The following is a 23,364-nucleotide window of genomic DNA, read 5'->3' on the forward strand; positions in this document are numbered from 1 at the left end:
ACACTGTTCATTAGAAACCAAAACACTACATGCATATTGATTTGAAAATAATAATAATAAAATAATTAAAAAAAATCTATTTGCCCATCATTATGGATTTCACCTCATCACATTTTTGCACAGTTTGGACATCCTCCCTTTACATAAACCAGTGCACAATTAAACCATAGGTTAATTGAATTAAAACAGAAAAAGAAAATCACAAGTATTCTCACATTAGCATCGACTTTCATTCTGGTAAAAGATTTTCAGAAAATTAATCTGGAAACATTTTGATTTTTACATTTCCATTAGCGGTTCTTTGATCAAAATTTCTTTGAACAGACACTATTTTGACTTCTTGCCTATTTTCAGTGGGCATAGTTGTGTTGTAGATTATGCTTAAACTTTGCCTAAGCATTTTTATTTTATTTTATTTTATTTTATTTTATTTTGAAAGCAGATATTAAAGCGGAAGCGTTCCTCTCTTGGTCACATGATGTTTGATCTCTTCACTTTTCCTCTCAGCGAACTCAAACTCGGGTTTTCTTGTCCTTTACCGCTCTCCGTCCACACCGTTACTCTTCATCTCCTGAAAATGGCTGAAGCCCCTCCACGGCCCTGCCGGTTTTTCTGTCACCGGTGCTCAGCAGAGGTTACACCCCGTTTACCAGTAAGAACCTCGCAGGCACGACAGTCAATAGAAAAACGGAGAAAATGCGTGTTATCTAAATATGAGTGTGTTAGATCAACAGACGTCCACGCGCTGCTGCTTTAGGCTATCCCAGTTAAGCTAACCTGTCAGTCAATGTCAGTAACGAAGTTGGCAGGTAGATACTCCAGTTATCACTCTGTATTTACACATGCTCTTTCAAAATGGGAACATTTTGGACAAAGACGAAGGCAGCTTTCATTGGTTAACCGTTTTTACTGTCGCGGTGATTTCTGACCACAAGCTAACAAACAGAAATTCCATTTATTTTTAATTTATTCAGGTTTCTCCTGAAATATTTGACCTGGTTTGTTTTTTGCGAGTTTGAATCTAATATTATCAGTTTGTGTTTGAAGGGGGTCAGAGGGCTCTTTGACTCTGACAGCAGGCAGTCATGCTTTTCATGGGAAACTTCTTGAATGTTACAGTAACCTTTGCTGTATATTCAGTCGACTGTTTAGCTGTGTGATTGTGTTTTACTCAGGAACTACTGGCAAAGTGCTTGTTTTGTATTCAAAGCAAATATGTTCACCTTTATGAAAACAACAATGGAGTTTCCTTAACTAAAAGGTTATTTCTGTTTTTTGGAAATACTGTAGGTGATTTAAAACAATAATTAAATTCAAATTCTAAGGATTTCTACTGTCAATTAAATAAAAAAAGTAATTATCTGGGCTTATGATGCTTCAAAAAGTCCTACAAGTAAAAACTTGTGGTATTATGACATAAAATGTAATTTTCTATGTTTTCACAGGACTACACGTGTCCACGATGTGATTCTGGTTTTATCGAGGAGCTACCGGAAGAAAGAAGGTGTGAATTGTTGGTATTAAAAAAAAAAAAAATGCTGCAATTTCTTTCATCTTGTATTTTGTGTTACATTTGAACTTTCTGCAGCTTTGAAAATAGGTCAGCATCCACTTCCTCTTCCAGTGACCAGAATCGACAATCCTTTGAGGTAAAAGAGATTTAAAGATGAAAAATGTGTTTTTGGAGCATTTTTCTACTGATTGAGGATATATTTATGGGGGAAGTTCAGATTAAAACTGCATTTATGAGTATTTTTTATTTAAATCCGGAGCAGATGATTAAATAATGTTTGAAAAAGTTTGTAGTTGTGTAGAAATTACGTCTTTGTTTTTCTGTCACCTGGCTCAAAACTTTACGGCTGGATAACTCCAATATTGGTCACTAGTTTTGTTGCACCGCTAATGTTAGCTTGGGGTTTTTAGGGACTGTAAGCTAGCAGGAGAGAGTCCGAACTAAGGGGTGATGGGAAATCAGGGAAGGCTTACTCTGCGCCAACAGTCCAATAAATTTCTAACGGAGTCCTGTCATTCTAGAAAAAACTATTCCATAAAATAAGACAAGTTTTTTTTTTGGCTAAAAATTGCATATTCGTAGTAAAAAAACACTTAAAATTAATTTAAAATAAATAAAAATATGCTCTTTTTTAATGGAAAAATGCTAAATAATATTTTGACTTTGTGTTTCTCTGCAGAACATGGATCACCAGCATTTATTCACGTTTCCCACCGGATACGGCCCTTTCGCCCTCGGCATCTTCGACGATAACTTTGACCTCCGATCGCGGTTACCCTCGGAGGATAACAGAGAAGCAGAGAACAGGAGAGAGAGGGAAATGGCGTCGCGGCAACGATACAGTGCACGGCAACCACGAGGTCGCTACTTCCCTCGGCGACAGGGTACGCGCCATGAGGGAGTGCCCACATTAGAGGGGTGAGACATTTGTCGTGGCGCTGCGTGTTTAGTACAGGTACATCACAAAAAATAAGAATATTGTAAAAAGTGAAATATGTTTTGTTAGTCATTAAAAAAGTGAAACTTTATTTTGTATCATTACATAAAAGTGTAATATTTTTTCTTATATTTTTATGCATTTTTATGCATTTTTACAGGTAATGAAAACCCTCAAATTATGTGTCAAAAAATTGGATTATTGCTAAAAAGTCAAAACTTCTAATTTCATGGTGCCTTAACCTGCAAAGGTTTCCTGAAGCTTTAAAAGATCACATAATCCAATCATATTTACATAAAACTGAGTCGAAGGAAACGGCAAAAACATCAGGAAAAAGCTTTGGGAGGATTGTCAGTGATGATTTGCGGTACCGTGTTATCTATGGGTGACAAAAGGGTGTCAGCAAGAATAAAAGAAAGGTGAATGGTGAGAGGTTGAAGCTACCAGGAAAGTTCCCTGGTGGAAAAGCAGTGAGGAAGTTGGACATGGCTGGTTGGAGATGCTGATGATTTGCAGAAGCGGCTGAAAAGCAAAAGAAAAATAAATAAATAAATAAAATAAAATAGCTGTATAGAATTTGAACAATATTTCAATATCTGTAATGATTCTACATAAGTTTCACTTTTTTAAACGACTGACAAAAGTATTCAGATTTTCATGATATTCTAATGTTTGAGATGTATTATTGTATATAAATGTACCTCTTTAATAATCACACAGATGCAGTTATCTTAGACATCAGCTCTTTTTCACTTTTCAAACTAAACTCAAATTTCATCCAATAAAGGATTTACTGTATATTCTCCATGAGGGCCTGGAGTTTTGAACTATAGTCACTTTATGTTGCATTCTCCATTCCTGTCTCATTTTTTATTTGTTTCCACACTTCATTTCATGATAAACTTTGGGCCTCATACATAAGCGATTATGTTTAAGTCGACATTTTTTAAAGTAATATAACTTTAAGAAACGACTAAAAAGTTATTTGGATTCTAGAGTATTTAAACAACTGCAGAATTCCCCCCAAAAACCCAGATTATCTTAATTGTATATCAATGGCCGACTCGGGTGACCAACAGATTTGGTGTAATCCACGCACTGAGCAAATACAAATCCACTGTGATGACGAAAACTCCCTCTAAATGGGAGATTAGAAAGAATCAGAACCAGAACCAGATTGAGTTAGGAGGACCACCTGCTGAGACCGACTGGGATCTAGATTACAGGGAAAAGACGGACTGCTGCACAAAATACTGAAAACGTTAAGATGAACAGTGACCAATGAGAGAAGAGGAAGCAGAACTGATAATATTTTTGGAACATGCCTTATAAGACACAAGAACATTATGCCTTATACTGTCTTATGGGGTCCAGATGACTCCACTTTTAATATAAACATGCCTAAATAGCACAAGGGTTAAAGTAACATGTTATATCTGGAACAGAAAGGCAGTAAAAGAACAGAGGACACACAAAAAACTTGAACATCTAATGTAACACAAAGTCTTTATTTTTTTACCATTTATACGTAAAGTTCCACAGGAAGTTCAAAGATTGTGCATAACCACATTTTCCACATTTTTGAAAAAAAAAGTTTGTATTCTTATTTGCGTTGAAACCTCTTTCCACCACTTATATGACATATTTTGTGCGTAGCTGCCTTAATATTTAGATCTGAGCTTCTGAAACACGACTAATGAGCCTTATCAGCATTGCTTAATAAATGGATCTGCTGAATAAATGTCTGTATTCACCGACAGAATAAACCACACTTCAAAACACACACAATAATAACCTATTTGTGTTGCTGCCAGTGGTCTGACTCACTGAACTCTCTTTTTTAATAGAATTATCCAGCAGCTGGTCAATGGAATCATAGCACCTACCGCCATGCCGAATATAGGGATGGGATCATGGCAAGTTGAAGAACAGTTGAGCCATTTTTGCACATTTGTTGTACATTTCAATTATCATTTTTTCTTGTTTGACTTCTTCATTTTCAGGGGTATGCTGCATTCCAACCCCATGGACTACGCTTGGGGAGCTAATGGTCTGGATGCCATCATTACACAGGTACGATTTAAAGCTTTAAATGATCATCTTTAAAGATGCTTGCTGAGCCCTTTTGGACAATTACAGCAGGACACATGCATTAAAAAAAGTTGAAATGATAAATTATGTAAATTCTGTTTTTCCCCTTATCTGAAGTTGTTAAACCAGTTTGAAAACACCGGGCCCCCGCCTGCAGACCGAGAGAGAATCAAGAGTTTACCGACAATAACTATCACACAGGAACACATCAGTAAGTTCTGCAGATGCTCCTCAGTTTATCTTATCCATCAAAGCCTTTAGTGTGTTTGCATGCTGCTCGTTATGGGGTCAAATTGGGATCATCTTTAAGTAAATGAAAAGCCAAAATTGAAAAGTGGAAATTGTACTTTTTAAAAAACAAACAATGGAAAACTGTTAAAAAAAATACAAAATGCAGTTTACACATGCACAACTTAAAATTACGGCATCTTAGAACAAACTGCACAAACAAATCTTTAAAAAGTACATATGAATCGCCTGATACAAACAATTAAAACAGCATTTACACATAAATCAGATGTGAGACTCTTATTAAGTTTCCAAGGTTGTGTCCAAATTCCCCCCCCTAATCACTATATATTGCAATATATATTGTGTTCACTATTTTTTTTAGTGCTACCCAAATCAACTAAGTCAAGGAGGACCATGAGCCACCTGCCATTGATGTGACTGGGAACAGGCGCTCACGGAGGAGCTCCTTGGTGTAGGCGCTGGCAGGAAAAGAGAATAGAGAGATTACAGTGTTGAATATTTTTAAAAACGCATATTTAGACTTTTTTTTTTATTAATCATTGGGCATATCTGATTAAGAAAGTGGGAACATGTCAAGTTTCACCAGATAAAATTTGCAATCCAAGTTCAAAACACATGATAAGACAACTCTGATGACCCAGCATTCTAGGAGCATTTAAACGCATCACTAACGCATGACTTTTAGAGATGTGAAGAATCTCACATCAGATTTGTGCATAAATGCAGTTTTGTGCATTTGTATCAGTGAATTCATTTGTACTTTTTAAAGATTTGTTTGTGTAATTTTAATGTGTGACAAGTGTAAATTGTATTTTTCACTTTTTTTAAATTTGTAATGTTTGTACAAGTGAATGCGCAATTGGAAGTATACAAAGATATGGGCAAAATGTATTGCATGAGTTACAAATCAAGAATTATGCACACACAAAACCAAATTTACACAAAAATAGGCAGACACAAGTTACAAATCAAGAATTTAATTTAGCATCTACTTGACAGCAAAAACAAGTTATTTTTTTCCACAACTTCAAATAAATTCAGGTGTCGAGGGGTTAGATTCAAAAGTACACATGTTAAAGGAAATATTGAAAATGTAAAAAAAAGTACATTTGAAACAGAAAAATTATAAACCTAAAACAGTTGGCAAATTGTGAATAATGTTTATTTGTAACAACTACTGTTTCGTAAATCGACGACTGAAAATGAAGAAGACAAGAAAACAAAAAAAACAAATGTTGAAAATATAATATATATATAAATACGTATGATTTGGACACAGTTTTAGGTTTATCATTTTTTTAACCTTCAAGTTCAAATTTACAATTTAAAAATTTGCAATATTTCCTTGAAGTTTACCATGTGTCCTTTCAAGTTTAAATTTGTTTTCAAATTCTTTTCTGATCCTAATTTGAGCCCATAGCTTTTGTCTTGATTTGAACTAAAACAAAGTGTGTGATTGTATTAACACATGGTTGTTGTATTGTTGTGTTTGCATATGCAGGTGCTGGGTTGGAATGCCCCGTGTGTAAAGAAGACTACAGTGTCGACGAGAGGGTTAGGCAACTTCCATGCAACCATTTGTTTCATAATGACTGCATAGTGCCTTGGCTGGAGCAGGTATGCATGTCTAGCATAGATGCCTCACATTGCAGTGCAACCAAACTTGTTTATAACCCGTCTGTTACCACTTTTTGCTGGAGCTTGCCTGGTGTTCAGTTACTCCTGTTGATGCCGACTTGTGGAATAACTTGTCGATCCTCTTTTCCTGACAGCACGATACCTGTCCCGTGTGCAGGAAGAGTCTAAGTGGACAGAACACAGCTACTGACCCCCCAGAGTTATCAGGAATGAACTTTTCCCCTTCCTCGTCCTCTTCTTCCTCCCCAAGCTCTCCTAGTAACCACAATGCTGCCAGCAACTCATAGGTTTCTTCCACTCCTAAAATGAAAGGAAACAAACAAATCAGGTGAGATCCTGCAGCTCCTCTCTCCTGCTGAGGACCTTCGTTCTGGGATTCAAACTTGACTTTTAACATTATTCCTCCCCCTCTGCTGCACGGATTATTGTTCCTGCTCCTGCTGCTATTTTTGCTGAGTGTTTGAGGATTTTTAGGATATGAAATATGAATTTGAACTAACGGATTTTGAAGTTGAGTTAAAGTTGAGCCACAGTGGACTGCTTTCTGGACTGAGAGATGTCTTTGCCTCGAGGCTGGGACGCACGTTTGTGTTTTAAAGGCAGGATGCTCTTTTATTTAAGATTTGCCTTTGGTGGGGTGGAATCCATAGATGTGTATAGAATGAAAATACATTTCCAAATATCAGCTAGAGTCAGATTCAAACCTCATGATAAAAAAAATAAGTTTTTTGTTTGTAACTTATTTTTGCACTTTTGTTTTGCACAATATTCTGTCTTATAATGGGAAATTTGACCCAATATAAAATACTGTACATAAAAAAGTTTTTTTTTTACTTGTTGCATTTAATAAATATTTAAACACAAATTTATTTCTTATTAGACCTCAGTCATTATAAAATATGAAAGTGTATTTTTTTCATCTTGATTGGTTAAAGACACAATTTTTAATTAAAAAATCCTTTTGTGAAGTGATTCACTAAACTAAGTGTTCATTAAAACACTTTTTTTTTTAAGATTAGAAGACAAAAAGTCATGGGATTGTCTTATTTGTGTGAAACTAGCCAAGTAATGTTCACAATAAAATGTTACTTGCTGTATTTTTGTATAGTCACAATAAAGTGTTAAGCTCAAGATTTCACGTTTTTAATAAAGTTTTATAGTTTAAATTGTCTTCTTGGTGCCGTGATGTTCATCTTCTTGGACTGAATTGTTGTTAGCTCTCTTTTAATAAACAAAAAAGCCACAATAGTCGAGCAAAGAACACAAAACTGACTCCTTCATTTTTGGCTGCTCCAGACAATCACCCATCTCCATTTAACTCTCTTTTCTTAAGGAATACTTACAGAATGCCATTATATGTATATATAGTAAATATTTTAAAATCTTGGATTTTCTTGTAGCTAACCTGTTTTTCTGAAAGAGGGGATCCGATGGTACATCCATGCCAAACGTGGTGCACAAAATCCACAATTATTTCAATAACCAACTCCACTATTTTCTGCCTAGCTCAGGGGTGGGCAAACTACGGGCGGGGGACATATGCAGCCTGTTAAACAGGAATGAATTATATTGCTAATCCTTATTTTTGTCTTAATTTCCGTATAATTCTGATGTTGACTTTTATTTAGGTGCAGAAAGTTATTTTGCATCCATGTGTCGTTGGAAAATTTGCTATTTTTCTGATGCTCATATGTGTTTTCCGAGTAAGACAGTCATTTTTCTGATCATTTCAACAAGCAGCATTTCTCCAATTTTACATTTTTTCCTGAAAGACTTCAACTCATCGGTGCAAATGGCACTAAAATTAGAGAAAACACCCCAGTTTTGAAATAAAGACTTCAAAATGTTCTATTTTAAAGTATGTATATTAAACTAAAGTTTGTTTTTGTCCAGATTCCATGTTTTTCTTTCTCATATGAGGTGGATTTTACCTAAACACTCCACACATCTGCTCCTGGTCCAGGCATTTCTGTAAAATTTTAGAACCATTTGTGGCCCATGAGTCAAAAAATTTACCCACTCCTGGCCTAGCTTCTACTTCTATTTCCCACAATTCATTGTGTTCTTGATCAGCTTTATTTATCTGTAGGTCCCACAGTTTCTTTCTGGTTCAAAATTGGTATCAATGATTTTAAACTGATAAAAACTACAATTAAAAAAATAAAAAAATCATATTGCAAGTTCCACAATGAAAGTCAAGACTTGTTTTTTTGTAGAAATTAATAACTTAAAGCACACAAAAATAAGGAAAAATAATTAGATAAAAAAAAAAAAAAAAGAACATCTTTTACTATTTAACAAACCCACTAGATTTAGCATTGCAGGTGTTTTTAATACATAATCAGTCAGACTGCCTCTTATGAGGGAGACACTAGTCACTGTTCTGTTTGGTGCACACCCGAACACAGACGCCAGAAAGACGAAGAAGAAGAAGGTCTCCAAAAGAAAAATGTATTATTGAAGAAAAAAATAACATTAATGGTAATCAAAAAGCCTTAATAAATGTCCAAAGTAAGTAAAGGTGACCCCAAGGTCAACATCAGTGTTGATCACATCAAAGACCAGTAAATAATGAAAGAGGCTCTGGAATTTTCCACTTTGTTGAGCTGCACACCTTTAGAGGGAATGTCTGTTTGACATTTGAGACAAAACTGGAAAAATAACATGAACATGTTTGCAAATGAGGCCTACCAAGAAAAGAAGAGCATTGCTACTGTTAAACAGAGAAAGCTCAGCTATAATCTGGGATCAGCATTTAGCACAGAATGTTTGGTTCCTTTTGATATTAAGATACTTTTAGAAATAATCATCATCTGACCCTAATTGAGACCCTCAAAGAAACTGTATCATTCTGTTTTTACTCCTTGGATTAAAAATAATTTTGTTCCAGCTGTGTCAACGTTTTATTTTTAATTAATGAGGTATTTTCAGCTGCAGATATAAAAAGCTTTGAGGTTCAAGCCATTTATACGACCCAGACAGAACGGGCACTATGTTAGAAAAACACAGAAAGTGTAATTTATTGAAAGACTTGCATCCGTGAGGTTTTATTTATCTCCCACAGCTTTTGGGACATCCATGTGTCTTTGTGCCACACCAATAAGGTCATCAGTTAATCTTCCTTAAGTAGGCTAAGATGCTTCACTTTGATCAATGGAAGAACCCTATCGGAACGGATTCCCTCCACCTGTGAGAAACTGAGACGTGTTTTTAGGTCAGCAGCTTTTCTGTCTGTTGTAAGTGGATTACAGTTACTTGTTGATCCAAATATATTAAAGTTCATCACTGTACTTAAAGTAAATCTTTGAGCAGTTGATTTGTTTTTGCATGGGGGGAAAAGTGCAAAGAAGTGGAGAGAGATTATGAAGTCTTTGCATGAATGAAAAAACTTGGGGGAGTTCTTGAAATCAGGTGCAGAAAAAAAATCTGGGTTTTGGATGCTGCTGCACGGCCAGTGGGAACAGTTCAGCAATAAATTTTAAGTTTTTCTCACTGAACTGTGCATCTGCTCAGAATTCAACCCAAACTAGATCAAAGAAAGCAGGTTAACTACTTTATCTCCACAGCAGCTATGGAGCACTCAATTATGATGGCCTCAATGCGTATTTATGCTGCCCTGTGTGCTGAGGTCAGTGGAATAGACATTATTACTGTAGGGTAGTTGGGCTTCATGGTGGTGTAGTTTTGCTTCACAGTGAAAAGATCCTGGTTCAAATCCAGATTCTACTGGAATTATATTGATCATGTTAATGGTTGAAAAGTTACAGTAAATAAAAAAAACATAGAGTTAAAGAGTTAAGGCGGGGTGTCAAACTCAATCGGACAAGGGGTCAAATTTAAAAACACACCTTAGGTCGTGGGCGCAACAGGACAAACATTTATTGAACAGTCTAAAACAAAATTTTTAAAACTTTGAAAGCTTAACTTTTTAACATAACTATGAACTAGATATATAGCATTACCTGTGATAATGCTGTATGGTGAATTTGGCCGCTGACGATACTAGTGCTGATAGCTGAAGATGCTGAAATTGATGGCTAAAAACACAGAAGCTAATAGCCAGCTAAAATATTGGCTAAATGCCAAATTAGCCAAAATAGCTAGCATGTAAATACTAGCTAAACTCCAAAACAGCCTAAAAAACAACAACAAAAAAAGCCTAAATTAGCCTGCATGTGGCTGAAATATTGGCTAAACTCCAAAATACCCTAAAAAATCTTAGTAAATGCCAAAATAGTCCAAAAAGCTAGCAGAATGCCAATTTTTAAAACTTTAAAACCATAATGTTATGTGTTTTCCCCACCACTCCTCCTTAATGGGTGTTACTTGTGTCCTTTTGTTTTTTCCCTCCCTTTTTTGCATTTAATGGGTTCCTCCCCTCACTTCCCTGCAGGTTTGTTTTGTTGCCTGACGCACCAGCTTCATGTCTCCCTTGCCAGGTTTTTTTGCATTTTTTTCTGGACTCTGATTCAATTTTTCAGCATTTTGTTTTGGGATTTTTTTGCTATTAAAGACTGTTTTTTGGGGGGCTGCCAGCTGTCCTGCATTTGTGTCCACACACCAAAGCCTGACATGTAACTTTTTTAACATAATTATGAATAACAGAAAGGCAGCATTATTATCCCCAAATAAATAAACTTAAACCTTAAATAACTTTCAACATTTTACTCTCTATAAAAATATATTTTGTTGAAATTAAATTAAAAATAAGCGCAGGATAACATTGGGCCATTAATAACAATAAAATAAAAGGATCTGGAGGGCCGAATCTGGCCCCCGGGCCTTGACTTTAAGGGGTTGGATTAGGGGTTAAACCACCAAATAGTTCCCAAGTGCGGCTGTGTCTGCAGCTCACCACTCCCCCAAGGGGATGGTCACACCTATGGGTGTCAACTGACTTTTAACTTTTAGCTGGGATAGGCTCCAGCAACCATTTGAATCCGTAAGGACTGGGACAGTTTCTGCAGATCAGCAGGAATTTAGTTTCCCTCCGAGTTGTTGTTAGGACTGTTTGCTCGTGTTCATTTTCCTTTATCCCTTTGTTTACATGTTCTCCCTCTAGCTTACAGCCCCTGACACCCCCAACGTAACATCACCAGTGCAACTAAAATGGCCAGCAATATTGTAGCTATCCAGCCGTCCAGCTTGGACAAGGAAAATGAAGATGATGATTTGTCTACAAGTGGATGCATCAGAATGGAGCAGAGCAGGGAACTAGTGGAACGCTCACTAGAAATACAAGCTCTTACCAACCGAATTTTTTTCTCTTGATTCACTACGATTTGAATAAAGAAATGCTCATTCTTCTTTATAAATGTCCTCTATCATGAGAAAACAGCTACAAGGACAAAAATGTTCATTTTAGTGGGTCTTTAAATTCAAACATCTTTCTTGTGTTTGATGTGGCATCATGTTCCACTGAAACTCTTCAAAGTGCTCCACCTCTGAGGCCACTAGAGGGTGGTAAACACATGCTTATGTCAGCTGTGGTCAAATCAGCTTGTCATTGTCAAGAGACCAGAGAATATTTAATTACCACGTGTCATTATTGACTTTGCATTGTCTTCTAAATTATAGTTCATATTTTTTCACTTTATGGAATATTTTTTAAAACTTCAGACTGCAGACATAACAACAGGTCTTTGTTTTAGGTCACTGATTGATCAAGGACTTGGATGAACTTTGTGTCTTTATATTGGGGTTAGATGTGGTTAATTTTGGTGCTTTTTGACACAAATTGGATAAAAAGTATAATAGTTGGCAAGTAAGTCACGTCCACCCCTCCCTCTCCACATCCCTCCCTTCTCTCTTGCTGTCCCTTCTCCCCCCACCCCCCACCCCATGGCTCTGATTGGCTTTCTTCAAAGATAATTGGAGGCAAAATTTGATATGCTCAATGTCATGGACAGGAATGAGGTCTCGCCGGCGTCTGCTGCCACCATGAAAAAGAAGGGGGTGGGCGGCAGTGGACGGAGCCGCATCAACGCACCAGAGGCTGTCGCATCCAAATGCGCGCGGAGCGACAGCGGCGGCCACAACGGTCTGGACTCTGCTTCTCCCGGCGCTCCCAGCGGTAAGCAGCCCGTCGTGATGGATGACGCGGAGGACGGAGAAGAGGAGTCCAAGTTCCAGTATCCGCGGCTGCGCCGAGCCGGGGGGAGCGGCAGCAGCGGAGGTGGAGGCGGCAGTATCAGGATGAAGAACTTTGCACCAGGAGGGGGAGCCGCGTCCTCGGCTTCCAGGAGAAACTCCAACAAGGAGCCCTGCCTTACGCACACAGAGGACGTTCCTGCTGCCTCACGGCCCACTGCTGCCTCCAGAGCTAACGAGACACCCTGTCCAGGGGATGCTGCCCACCGGGGCGAGACCAGGAGATCATCTGGGGCGGAGGCGTCGGAATCTGCGGGCGCAGACGCGTTGAACACGACAACGAGTGATGGTTGCAACGGCGTCGCACCGGTATCTAGCATGAAATGCAACAAAAACGGAGAATGCAGGAGGGACTCAGGAACCGGGAGCCTGCGCTCAATCATCTCCAAGCAGGAGAAGCAGACGGCGGGGTCGGGGAGAACGGAGGACGGAGGGGGTGCCAAAAGAGGAGCCTGTAACTCAGCCACCGCAAGCATGGACGGCTCCATCACACCAGGCGGGTCTCTGACCGGGGGGCAAGGAGGAGAGAGCGCGAACCCCGGATCCAGCGGTGTCCCCGAGAAAAAGGACTCGAAGGTGTCCTTCTCCAACGCGCCGAGCCGGAAAGCCTCATCCTCGCTGCATGGCCCGACCCAGACTCAAACCCAGCAGCCAAGGAACTCTGTCACTTTTCAGAAGCAAGAGGATGGACCGCCAATTGTGCCCGCGGAGGATGCTGAGCCCCGGGGCAGCCAAGCCAGCTTCATGCAGCGGCAGTTCAGTAGTATGCTGCAGCCTGGAGTTAATAAATTCTCCTTACGCATGTATGGTAGCCAAAAAGCGGTGGAGAGGGAGCAGGAAAGGGTCAAATCGGCGGGAAACTGGATTATCCACCCTTACAGCGATTTCAGGTAGGTGGCATGGAAGTCACGAGAGGCCCCCGAGGGTCCTCGTTGTCAGCTCCAACTTACTTTGACAGAACCAGCGCGACTCTGGAAACACATGCAAATGTTTAGATGTTCTGGTTGTTCGTTGGATGCCACCCGATCAGCTCAGGTACACAATCGGAAGCTTGACAACAAGCTGCCGTCAGTGCATCGCCAATAAAAGAACAACCTGTTGTCAGGCAAATTGATTTTAGTGTCCTTTCAAGGTTGTAAACAAACCCTGCTCCAGTTGGAACGGGTAGCATTTTTGGGGTACAAGCCAGGCCTGCTATCTATCTCTACTTGTCGTTGCGTGACGCTCACATTTATCATAGAGGACAGCCCTCCCACGCGATTCGGGATCCATGTTTTAATGCATTTTTTTTTTTTTGAAAAAGAACTGATACCTGTTGTGTGGTCTGTTATGCGACAAGAGGCTCGGAGCGCGCATATGTGCAGGCGATGCACCCAGTAATGGAATGTCACCTTGAGCCAAGTGTGCGAAAAGCTCAAAGCGTGCTCACTGGAGACACATCCGCCTGTTCGGGTCTCCAGAACCTGCGCTTTTATTAGTATTTTTATCGACGGATGCGCCCCGTTTGGCCCGAACGCGCAGAACCTAGCAGGACCTCCAGTCGCTATTTCGTCATTCAAGTAGGACATATGCAAATCAGAGAGGCGCCTGCTGACTAACGCTTGTCAATAAAGCTTCAACATCCGACATGTATCAGTCGCAGTGGTGTTATTTGAGTAAGAGAATCGTATTGTTTTTAAATTATAGTCATTATTTTGTGCTCGGATGGAGCGGCTGGTTTCAGCACCATAGGGAGTGGACAGCTCCCCTCTCATTTGGAGTCGTCTCGCGCGTTTGAGCGCTACCTTTGAACCTTTCTTTCAGGTTTGGCCCACTTGGAAGGCAGAAACTCGACTAAAAGCTTCACCTGAAACACATCCCCAACTGCTAGGATGTAATTTGATGATAGCCCACTCAAGAGATTCCCCCCTCTTTGCCATCAGACTCCCCTGTCACTCTCCTCCTAGATTCTTATTCAGATTAATGTAGATTTCAATCATGGAGGAGGTTTCATACTTCATTATTGCGTTGCTTTTTGTTGCATAAGTCGCAGTGTAATGACTCAACGCTGCACCTGCCCTGCAGAGCTTTCTCTGATGGGCTCAAACTTAAATTCTTTCACCCTCCGTCCCGCCTGCCAGCCTGTCAAATTGCTGCCAGTAAATAGTGTGACAGCTGTCTTTTTAGTTTCTTATGCTTACTGACATGTGTTGACAGCGTCTTTCTTTGATTGGCGAACGTGAGTCTTAAACTTTTATTTGTAATCCTAATACTTTGTGGTGTTTTTTAATGATGGTGACACAAAAACTACAACCTTACAATCAAAAAATGCAACTAGAGTCCTGTGCAAAACACAAGTGACAGATATAGTCTCTTTATATATACAATAAAGCAATCATGTTGCATGTTTGTTTATGGCAGGGGTGTCAAACTGAATCGCACAAGGGGCCAAAATCCAAAACACACCTTATGACCCAGCCTGAACAGGATAAATATTTATTGAACGCTCATTTTTAAAACTTTAAAACTGTAACTTTTTAACATCGACTGTAATAACACTAGTATGAATGTTGTAAGCTGAATTTGGTCACTGAAGATGCTAGTGCTGATAGCTGAAGATGCTGAAATTGATAGCTAAAAACGCTGGAGCTGATAGCTGAAATCACTAAAAGTCTTAGTAAATGCCAAAATATTTCAAAAATCTAGCAGGACGCCTGTTTTTAAAACTGATCATGTTAATGGCCGTAAAACAAAGCCGTAACTTTTTAACATAATTATGAATAATAGGAGTATTTCTCCAGAATAAATCAACTTAAACCTTAAATAACTCTCAATATTTTACTCTCCATAAAATATGTATTTTGTCATAATTATACAAGTTAAAAGTAAGCACAAGATAACATCGGGCCTTGACTTTGACACATGTGGTTTATGGTTTACTTCAATAAAATTCAAGTTTAGATGAACCCCACATTCAAATTTTTGTTGTGATATTGTCAAAAACTGCTATTAAATCTGGTGGCTGGTAGTAAAATAAAGAGCTTTACCGTCCTGTCACTGCATGTTCAAGCAGGAAATTTAGATTCCTGCAGTACTGCATACAATTTTCTGCTAAAGTTAGAAAGTCTCTAGAGCATATTGGCTTTTCATGGTTTCTCCTCTTTCCTAACCGACTCTATTTTTGTCTCTGCTCCCTTCCCCCTCTTGTCTCCTCATTCATCCCCATACATCTAAACGTGTTTACACACACACACACTGCCGCACAACCATGCAAACACCCGCTAGGTTCTACTGGGATTTTACAATGCTGCTGTTCATGGTGGGCAACCTGATCATCATCCCTGTGGGCATCACTTTCTTCAAGGACGAGACTACAACACCCTGGATCATCTTCAACGTGGTCTCTGACACCTTCTTCCTCATGGACCTGGTGCTAAACTTTCGCACTGGAATCATCATAGAGGACAACTCAGACATTATTTTGGACCCCAAAACCATTAAAAAGAAGTACTTAAAAACCTGGTTCATTGTAGACTTTATATCCTCCATCCCAGTGGATTACATATTCCTCATTGTGGAGAAAGGGATAGACTCTGAGGTGTACAAGACTGCTCGTGCCCTGAGGATCGTTCGCTTTACCAAGATCCTTAGTCTTCTGCGGCTGTTGAGGCTCTCTAGATTGATACGCTACATTCATCAATGGGAAGAGGTAAGAGCACACGTTTTGTGTCTGACTGGCATCATTACATTTGCTGATTGCTGTTCCAGCACGAGACGTAAACTGGTTGGCTGTAAAACATCAGATGTCTTCCTCCAGTATACTGCTTTTGGCTCGTGATCAAAGCAACAATCTGCCTCTCTGTCTGCTCCAGGCAGCCTGCTCTCCTTGACCTGGAGGCTCAGTATTGATGCTTTCACCTGCCACTTAGTGAGAAACAAACAATGTCATGTCAGCAGGATGTTTGAGGATCTACAAACTTTGCATCCTAATCACTCCTGTTGACACGCGATCCCAGCCTCTCTTGCCCATTGCTGTCTGAGCTGGCGGCCCCACAGGTGATGTCAGGAAGTCTAATAAGTGGCCTATTATCAAGGAATATATGATTTACCAATTAAAGTACCAAATGAATGGAAGATGAGGTTGAGGATACTGATAATAAGCATCACTAGAGAGCAATTTACCGTGATTAACATGTAACTAATGGATTACAGACTGCAGGGTTGAGGGGTGACCAGAAAGGACATTTTTTTTAAATAATCTTTTAAATTTAGCTTTTTTTAAGTCCAGTTTCTGGCAGGATGTCTTCGTTTTCCTTGACGTAAGCGTCTTATTTTGTCAGGGACATGTGTTAGCACTAATCCACTCCTCAAAAAAACATTTTCACTTCAAGGACAAGAGCCTGGGACACTAGAAGTCCAGTTATGTCATAGGATCCCTCCACTTTTCCCTTATGCCGGTATCGGCAGCCTGGTGTTGGCATTTTGCAGTAGTGAGCAGCACAGTGGGGCTTGGCTGCTCACTTGACCTTTTAGATAATTGGATTTCTGAAGATATGATGTGATATTCACACATACACACACAGATGCATGATGGGAAGTGATACTTGGCATGCATGGAGAATGAGGGGAGATGAGCAGGGGAGTGTGACACTATGTGCAAGGAGTGACCACTTCAAAATTGTGCTTCTCGGACAATATCTGTCACAGCGTACGCTGAAACCAAGTCGTTTGGGCCTGGAGCTGCGTTTAGCGTCTGCAGCTTTCATGGAGCTGTCCATGGTGCTGAAAGCATCCAGAGGCCACAACAACACAAATGTTTGTTTACTGCACTTCCCCTCGTCCAAGCTCGGTGAGAAATTATGATCACATGCTGTATTTTTTCAGTTCCTGACTGATGGAAGCTGACAGTGAAAACCTCATAAAGGTTAAAGCTGCATTTAGAAAGATCAGTGCATGTGATTCATGTCCAGTCGGATTTCTCATCCTCCCCATCACCGAGTATCACTTCTCCCTCAGCTGCATTGAGTAAGGAGTGACCCACTTCACAGCAGACTTCATCAGACCATCATGCTGGTTTTATTTTGGAAGACGTTGTCAGTTCAATGTTTCTACACCTTCCGGAGATAAATGCTACGTGCTAAATTGTTTAGCAGCATCACAGAAAGGTTTCTTCAGGTCAGTCAGGTGACTAATGATTGACCTAAGTGACTGCCTAGTGACTAAGGGGGATTGATGTGAAAGACGAAGCTGACTATCAGTTGTTCAGGATCATGATGGGCCTTGTCTATCACTTGGTATGTGTGAATGTGTGTCCGTGTATGTGATGACATATCTGTCCGTGTTGTTTGTGCATCCTTGTGCCTGCAGGCTTGCGTGAGAGTAACTTGAGTGCGACTGAACCCTGTGCGTGTGACTGATGTTGTGTATCTCCGTGTGAAAAATATCTTCCTGCTGTGTTTGGGCCTGATGGGTCATTGCTTCATTGAGTCATTAATCAAACACGTATTAAACCAAAGGAGCTGTGTGAGATTCCAGCACACCTGCTAAGTCTGATGTCCCCGATCCAGATTTTTCATATGACCTATGACCTGGCCAGTGCGGTGATGCGGATCTTTAACCTGATTGGTATGATGCTGCTGCTGTGTCACTGGGACGGCTGCCTACAGTTCCTCGTTCCCATGCTGCAGGAATTCCCCTCAGACTGCTGGGTGTCTCTCAACAAGATGGAGGTATGCAAAACAAAGATTACACGCGCATCAAGTGGCACAAACACACAGGCAGCAAATAAAAAACGGAAGAACTGCCATGAAGTGAGCTAAAGGAAAAGGCTGAGCCAAGTACAATTTTCAGAACATCTTTTTAAAAAATGGATTCTGTCAGATAAATATTGTTCTAGATGCTATGGAGAAAGAAAACATTTTTCAAGTTGTATAAAGCAGTTTGGCCTAAATTGGACTCAAATCATGCAAACAAAAATGCCCCACCAGCATAAAAGAGCCCTCAAATTCCATCATCATCAGTGTCAAATCCAAACATTGAGTCTTTTTTTAACATCTCAGCTCCTTGCAGAGCTGAATCTCCCAAAGGATAAACACTTGGTTCAATACAGCCAGAGATTAAATATATAGATTCATCAAACATAATGAATGATTTCAATGTGGACACACTCATGCTTCCTTATGGTGTACTCCAAGTGATTGAATGGTTCTCAATTATTGCTGTGGGACAACTATATTTGAGTCACTTGAAGACAAAAGAGCATGAAGAGTCATTTCCGTCTAATAAAAAGCACCCCCGGCGTTCACCACGCATGGACTCGCTTCGTCTCCGCCAGAGACGAAGCATCACTTTTCCTTCACAGATCAGTGTTTATAGTTGTTGTACAACTGAGCTCCCTCATGCATACAAATGCACCATATAGATGGATGCATCTCTGAGCATTCTGAAGGACGGCCTGTGCTGATCTGGAAAAGGATGACTCATTTTCCCCTTGAAACGTCCCACTATAGCAGGTTGTAAAAACACACAAAACAGTAATTTACAAAATGAACATTAGCATGGGTCAGGATTTTTAAAAGATCTGAGGAGAAACTGAACTGGATTTACAGATTATTCTGCTTATGGAAAAAAATGTGGTTAACAATCTTTGAAAATCAATAAAAAATCAATTAGACAAAATCTGTATAAGTGTAATTCTCTATCTCACTAAATATAACAAACACAAATATAAATATATATAGAGCCCCAATCAAAAAAAATATAAATAAAAAAAAAATTGAATATTTAATAATGAATTCAACCTGGAATCATTGAAACTCAAAAAAATCAAATCAAAATGTAATAGATTGAAAACTTCACTTTAGTTTCCGAAAAAAAATAATATATAAATAAATTAATGATTATTTTCCTTTTATTAGTTTTATTATTGTCTTATTTTTTTAGTTTTGTTTTTGTTGTTTCACTCTGCGTTTGTCCCCTCACTCAAAAATGTTGTCCGATTTATGACGTGTATGTTCTAATTATTAAATAAAAAATAAATGGTAACAAGGTAATTTCCCCTTTGTGGGATCAAAAGTTTTATTCTATTAAAAAAAAAAAAAAATCTTTGTAACTTTAACCTTGTAAAACCTGAGGCGTCACCGGTGATGCCTAAACACAAAATTTGTAACAATCCGTAACTTTTCAGACATTTTTTTCTTCAGAATCTACTGGAATTACAGTTAACGATTGAAAAACTGCGGTAAATCAAAGAACATGAAGACTGAAACTAAAGGGTTAAAAAAGCAATTTTTGAAACTTTTAAGATTCTAATCTTTAGGCCTTTAAATCTGCATGAGATAAACAGCTCAAAGCTCCATGTCTCAACAGCATGTTCATAGAAATAAGGTTAAAATGGTCTGCAAATTATTGGTAGCATCTACTCTTATTCCTGACCTCTTTGACAGAGCAATAATGATTTGGTTTCGCTCCGTTCAACAACAGTAAAAATAATGATTTGACAGTAAGAGCGAACAGGCATAAAGGAGAATCAACTTTGGTGAATCATCCTCTGAAAGTTCAAGCTCCATGAAATAATCAAACATTTTCCAAGAAACTGTCACCTAATTTAGGTTTAAAAAACGACCTTGTTCTATTGAGACAAGAAGCATTAGACAGCCTTTGCGTTCTGCAGCAGACTGTGAGCCAGACGCAAAAAAGGAGAAAAAAAGCGTTGCAAAGAAACAAAAGATTTTAGCACACCTCTGGATCCCCCTGCTCCTCCTCTGCAGGGCGGTGGGGTGATGACAGGAAAGATAAAAGGGGGAAACAGAGGGATGGGAGGAATATGGCCAGGCAGCTGGGCTCTTTGTTGCCTTGTCTCTCTCATGGAGATAAAAGCTGGTTGTTTATAGGTCTGTCTGTCAACCCAGCCTTTTACTGAGTGATGGAGGATCACACAAACCCAGACAGAAGACACAAGTCCACAAACAGGCCAGAACAAATTAGGGTCAGATTTATCTCGCTTTTAATTGCCCTCCTGCAATTTGACCAAAGAAAAAAAAATGACATAAATAGTGATCTATGCTAGTTTGCATTTTGATGGAAGGAAAAACACAGATTTTTGATCAATACTTATATAAGTAATACTTTAAAACTAGAACATGTTTTGTTTAACCTAAAGCAGCTATAGAATATCTTTAAGCAATTTGTTGTATTCATTTCTAGAAATTGCAAAAGAACTGTTTAGAATGTCAGTTTTGGTGAAATAATTGCCTTTTTGACATGAAATTAATCATTAATCGGTTTGGAAAATAATTTCATGCATCTGCAATTCAGTAAACAAAATGAGAAGAATTAGATAAAGATTTAGAAAAACCATTAAAGACCCACCAATGAAAATTCGGTTTTATTTTCACCTGAAGGACATAAATAAAGAAAATTGTTTTTAAAATGTAATTTCTGAGTATTTCTTTACTCATATCGTTGTGAATCAGGATCAGATGAAAAAAATTATTTTGAAAAACTTGTAGTTGTTGGAGACAAATACATCCACACACATCTTCATTTTCCTCTTCCAAGGTGGTATTTGGTTTAAAACTGTACATTGATAATGTTAGGTTAAGGGAGTGAGAGTCTGTTAGCTAAGGGGAGGGAGTAAATTGATAGATGATGGGAAATGGGGGGCTTACTCCAAGCCTACAGCCCACAGCTCAGAGGTGAATTTCTAATGAAAAACTGCCACTCTACAGAAAACGCCGTCCAAGAATATGACAAAGGTTATTTGATTTTGGCTAAAAAGGTCATAGTGTATATCTTCCAACTGTGGTTCACCCCAAAATGGTCCCATAAGCCATCACTATTCTGTCTGTGATGGAATCATTGACATGAATAGAGATGGACAAGACAAACTGTTACCTCAGGTTTCAATGAATTAAATCAATTCAGTTGCCATTTGTTCGTAGTACAGATATCACGCGATTTTGCCATCTTGGGACTAGACCCCCTTAGCAAGCAGTGATTGGTCTGATTATCTGTCAAACTTTTCAAACATTTGGGGTGTGGCCAGCGGGCACCACATGCTCTACTGAGGCATCTGATTGGCTAGTTTATAACTTGAATAACTTGGGATGGAGAAAAAATAGGTTTAGCAAAGAAAATAAATAAATAAATAAAAAACAGAGACACTAGAGCAAGAATGCTTATTCGGACAACAGAATGACTGAGTAATAGCTCTTTATTTCTCTATAGAAGTCTATAGGATTTTGGCTTTCTGGGACCAGTCCAGTTCTCTCTATATACTGTCTATGGATGGAATAAATGCCGGTCTCCAATATTGGAAGATATATATCACGATTAAAAGACCACTGGGAATGCTTTGAAAATAGATGATAAAAGTGGAACTTTAAAATTGTGTTTTTTCAGGATATTAAGCCATTTAACATTGAACATTTTATCTATTTATCTAAATACAAGGGATAAAGCTAAAACTTTCACTCATCAATTACACCTTTCATCCACTTTTAGAAAAAATGATCCATATAATTAACCCTTTCGTGCCTGAATTATGATAAAACCCATTAGGATACATGTTTTTATTCATCTAAATAATGTTTTTAGAAAAAAAAGTTATATCGTAGTTTTCTACAAAAGTGCACATCATGAATGTTGCTCAGTAAAAACATCAATGTAATTTCATGTTAATTTGAAGGTATAACTGTAAATAATTTCAAATATGGTTTAATGTTGTAATGGTGGTTCTTTTACCTATATAGGTAAATCCATGGTTAGAGACAATGTCTCTGACCTGAGAATAGTGTGAGAAAAGCAACAATAATGAACTCAACCTTTAGCTTCCCATCAAATCGGAACTTTTTGAATTGAGCATGTTCTCTTTGCTCAGTATTTCATGGTATATGTCATATATTTGCTATCAAAGCTGTATAATGTAATAACCTCCATGCATTAAAGGGTTAATTATTTGCATAGTTTACACATTTATGTTTTGTGTTCATAAAGATGACTTTTTTGGCTGTAAATTAGTTTGTTTACTTAAGAAATTATGCAGGAAATTATAGTAAATGATGTAAAACCCCCTAAAAAAAGTTTTTAAAAAGATCAGTGACCACCCTCTGATTGGGGTGATAGATGGTGAGTTCAATTCCATAGATGGAGGTTATGAAAATGCCTCCCTGTTTATGTTTGACTAGCATTAGATTAGGGGAACAAAACACTGAAAGTTCCTGAATGTGGTTATGATTGGGGAACAATTTCCAACAACCCTAAAATAACTCTAAAATAAAAAACACAGCAATGTGTAGTTTATTTGTGCAGCCTCTTCATAAAGGCAAACTCACAATAACTCTTGTGGCTTTCCCTTTTTCTAGAGCAATCCACTCGGAGTCCCATTGAAATTTGAATAATGAAATCCTCATAAATGATGCATAACGCTCAAGTCCGTGCTGTGTGTGAGTTTGAAGTTCAGGACGATGAAGTTTGGGTTAGCAGGGGTCACTGACCCCTCCTCACTGTATGATCAAAGACAGTCGCTCTCCAGAGAGCTGCCAATCAAACGAAGAGGCCGGCACCGACAGTATACACCTGCAGGAGACCCCCCCCCCCTTCCGACTGACAGCTTTTAACATTAGCCATTGTGTTGCAGCCAGGCCATCCATCAACTCTGCTCCCCACAGCAGCTCTGGGGGTGCGGGGCCCTCGGGCAGAACTCGGAGGGCGTCGAGTTCACATCTACTCTGAATGACATCCACCAACCAGTAATTGGATTCTGTCAAACTTCTGTTACCTGGGGGAGTTGTTTTAGCGCTGC

General features: G+C 38.8%; 2 protein-coding genes across 3 annotated transcripts in view; both read left to right on the top strand.

Moving 5' to 3' along the window:
• Nucleotides 1-169: 169 nt before the first annotated feature.
• On the top strand, nt 170-8,600 carry LOC112147796 (E3 ubiquitin-protein ligase RNF126). 2 transcript variants are annotated; one of them, XM_036216485.1, is made up of 9 exons: nt 170-652; nt 1,446-1,504; nt 1,589-1,649; nt 2,193-2,431; nt 4,298-4,381; nt 4,454-4,523; nt 4,659-4,752; nt 6,295-6,410; nt 6,566-8,600. In XM_036216485.1, the coding sequence occupies exons 1-9, from the start codon at nt 476-478 to the stop codon at nt 6,716-6,718; spliced, it is 1,053 nt and encodes a 350-aa protein (XP_036072378.1). In that variant the 5' UTR covers nt 170-475; the 3' UTR covers nt 6,719-8,600. The 2 variants fall into 2 exon arrangements, with proteins under 2 accessions (XP_036072378.1, XP_024130172.2); XM_024274404.2 differs by having other exon boundaries at nt 177-652; nt 4,298-4,366.
• A 3,737-nt stretch (nt 8,601-12,337) lies between these two features.
• Nucleotides 12,338-23,364, top strand: part of LOC112147462 (potassium/sodium hyperpolarization-activated cyclic nucleotide-gated channel 2) — a 34,701-nt gene continuing 23,674 nt past the window's right edge. The window contains exons 1-3 of the mRNA XM_024273871.1: nt 12,338-13,471; nt 15,846-16,269; nt 18,128-18,289. Of these exons, the coding sequence (XP_024129639.1) occupies nt 12,372-13,471; nt 15,846-16,269; nt 18,128-18,289 (1,686 nt within the window). The 5' untranslated portion in view covers nt 12,338-12,371. The remainder of the gene's footprint in view (nt 13,472-15,845; nt 16,270-18,127; nt 18,290-23,364) is intronic.

This window comes from Oryzias melastigma, linkage group LG17, assembly GCF_002922805.2.
Source record: "Oryzias melastigma strain HK-1 linkage group LG17, ASM292280v2, whole genome shotgun sequence".
NCBI lineage: Eukaryota > Metazoa > Chordata > Actinopteri > Beloniformes > Adrianichthyidae > Oryzias > Oryzias melastigma.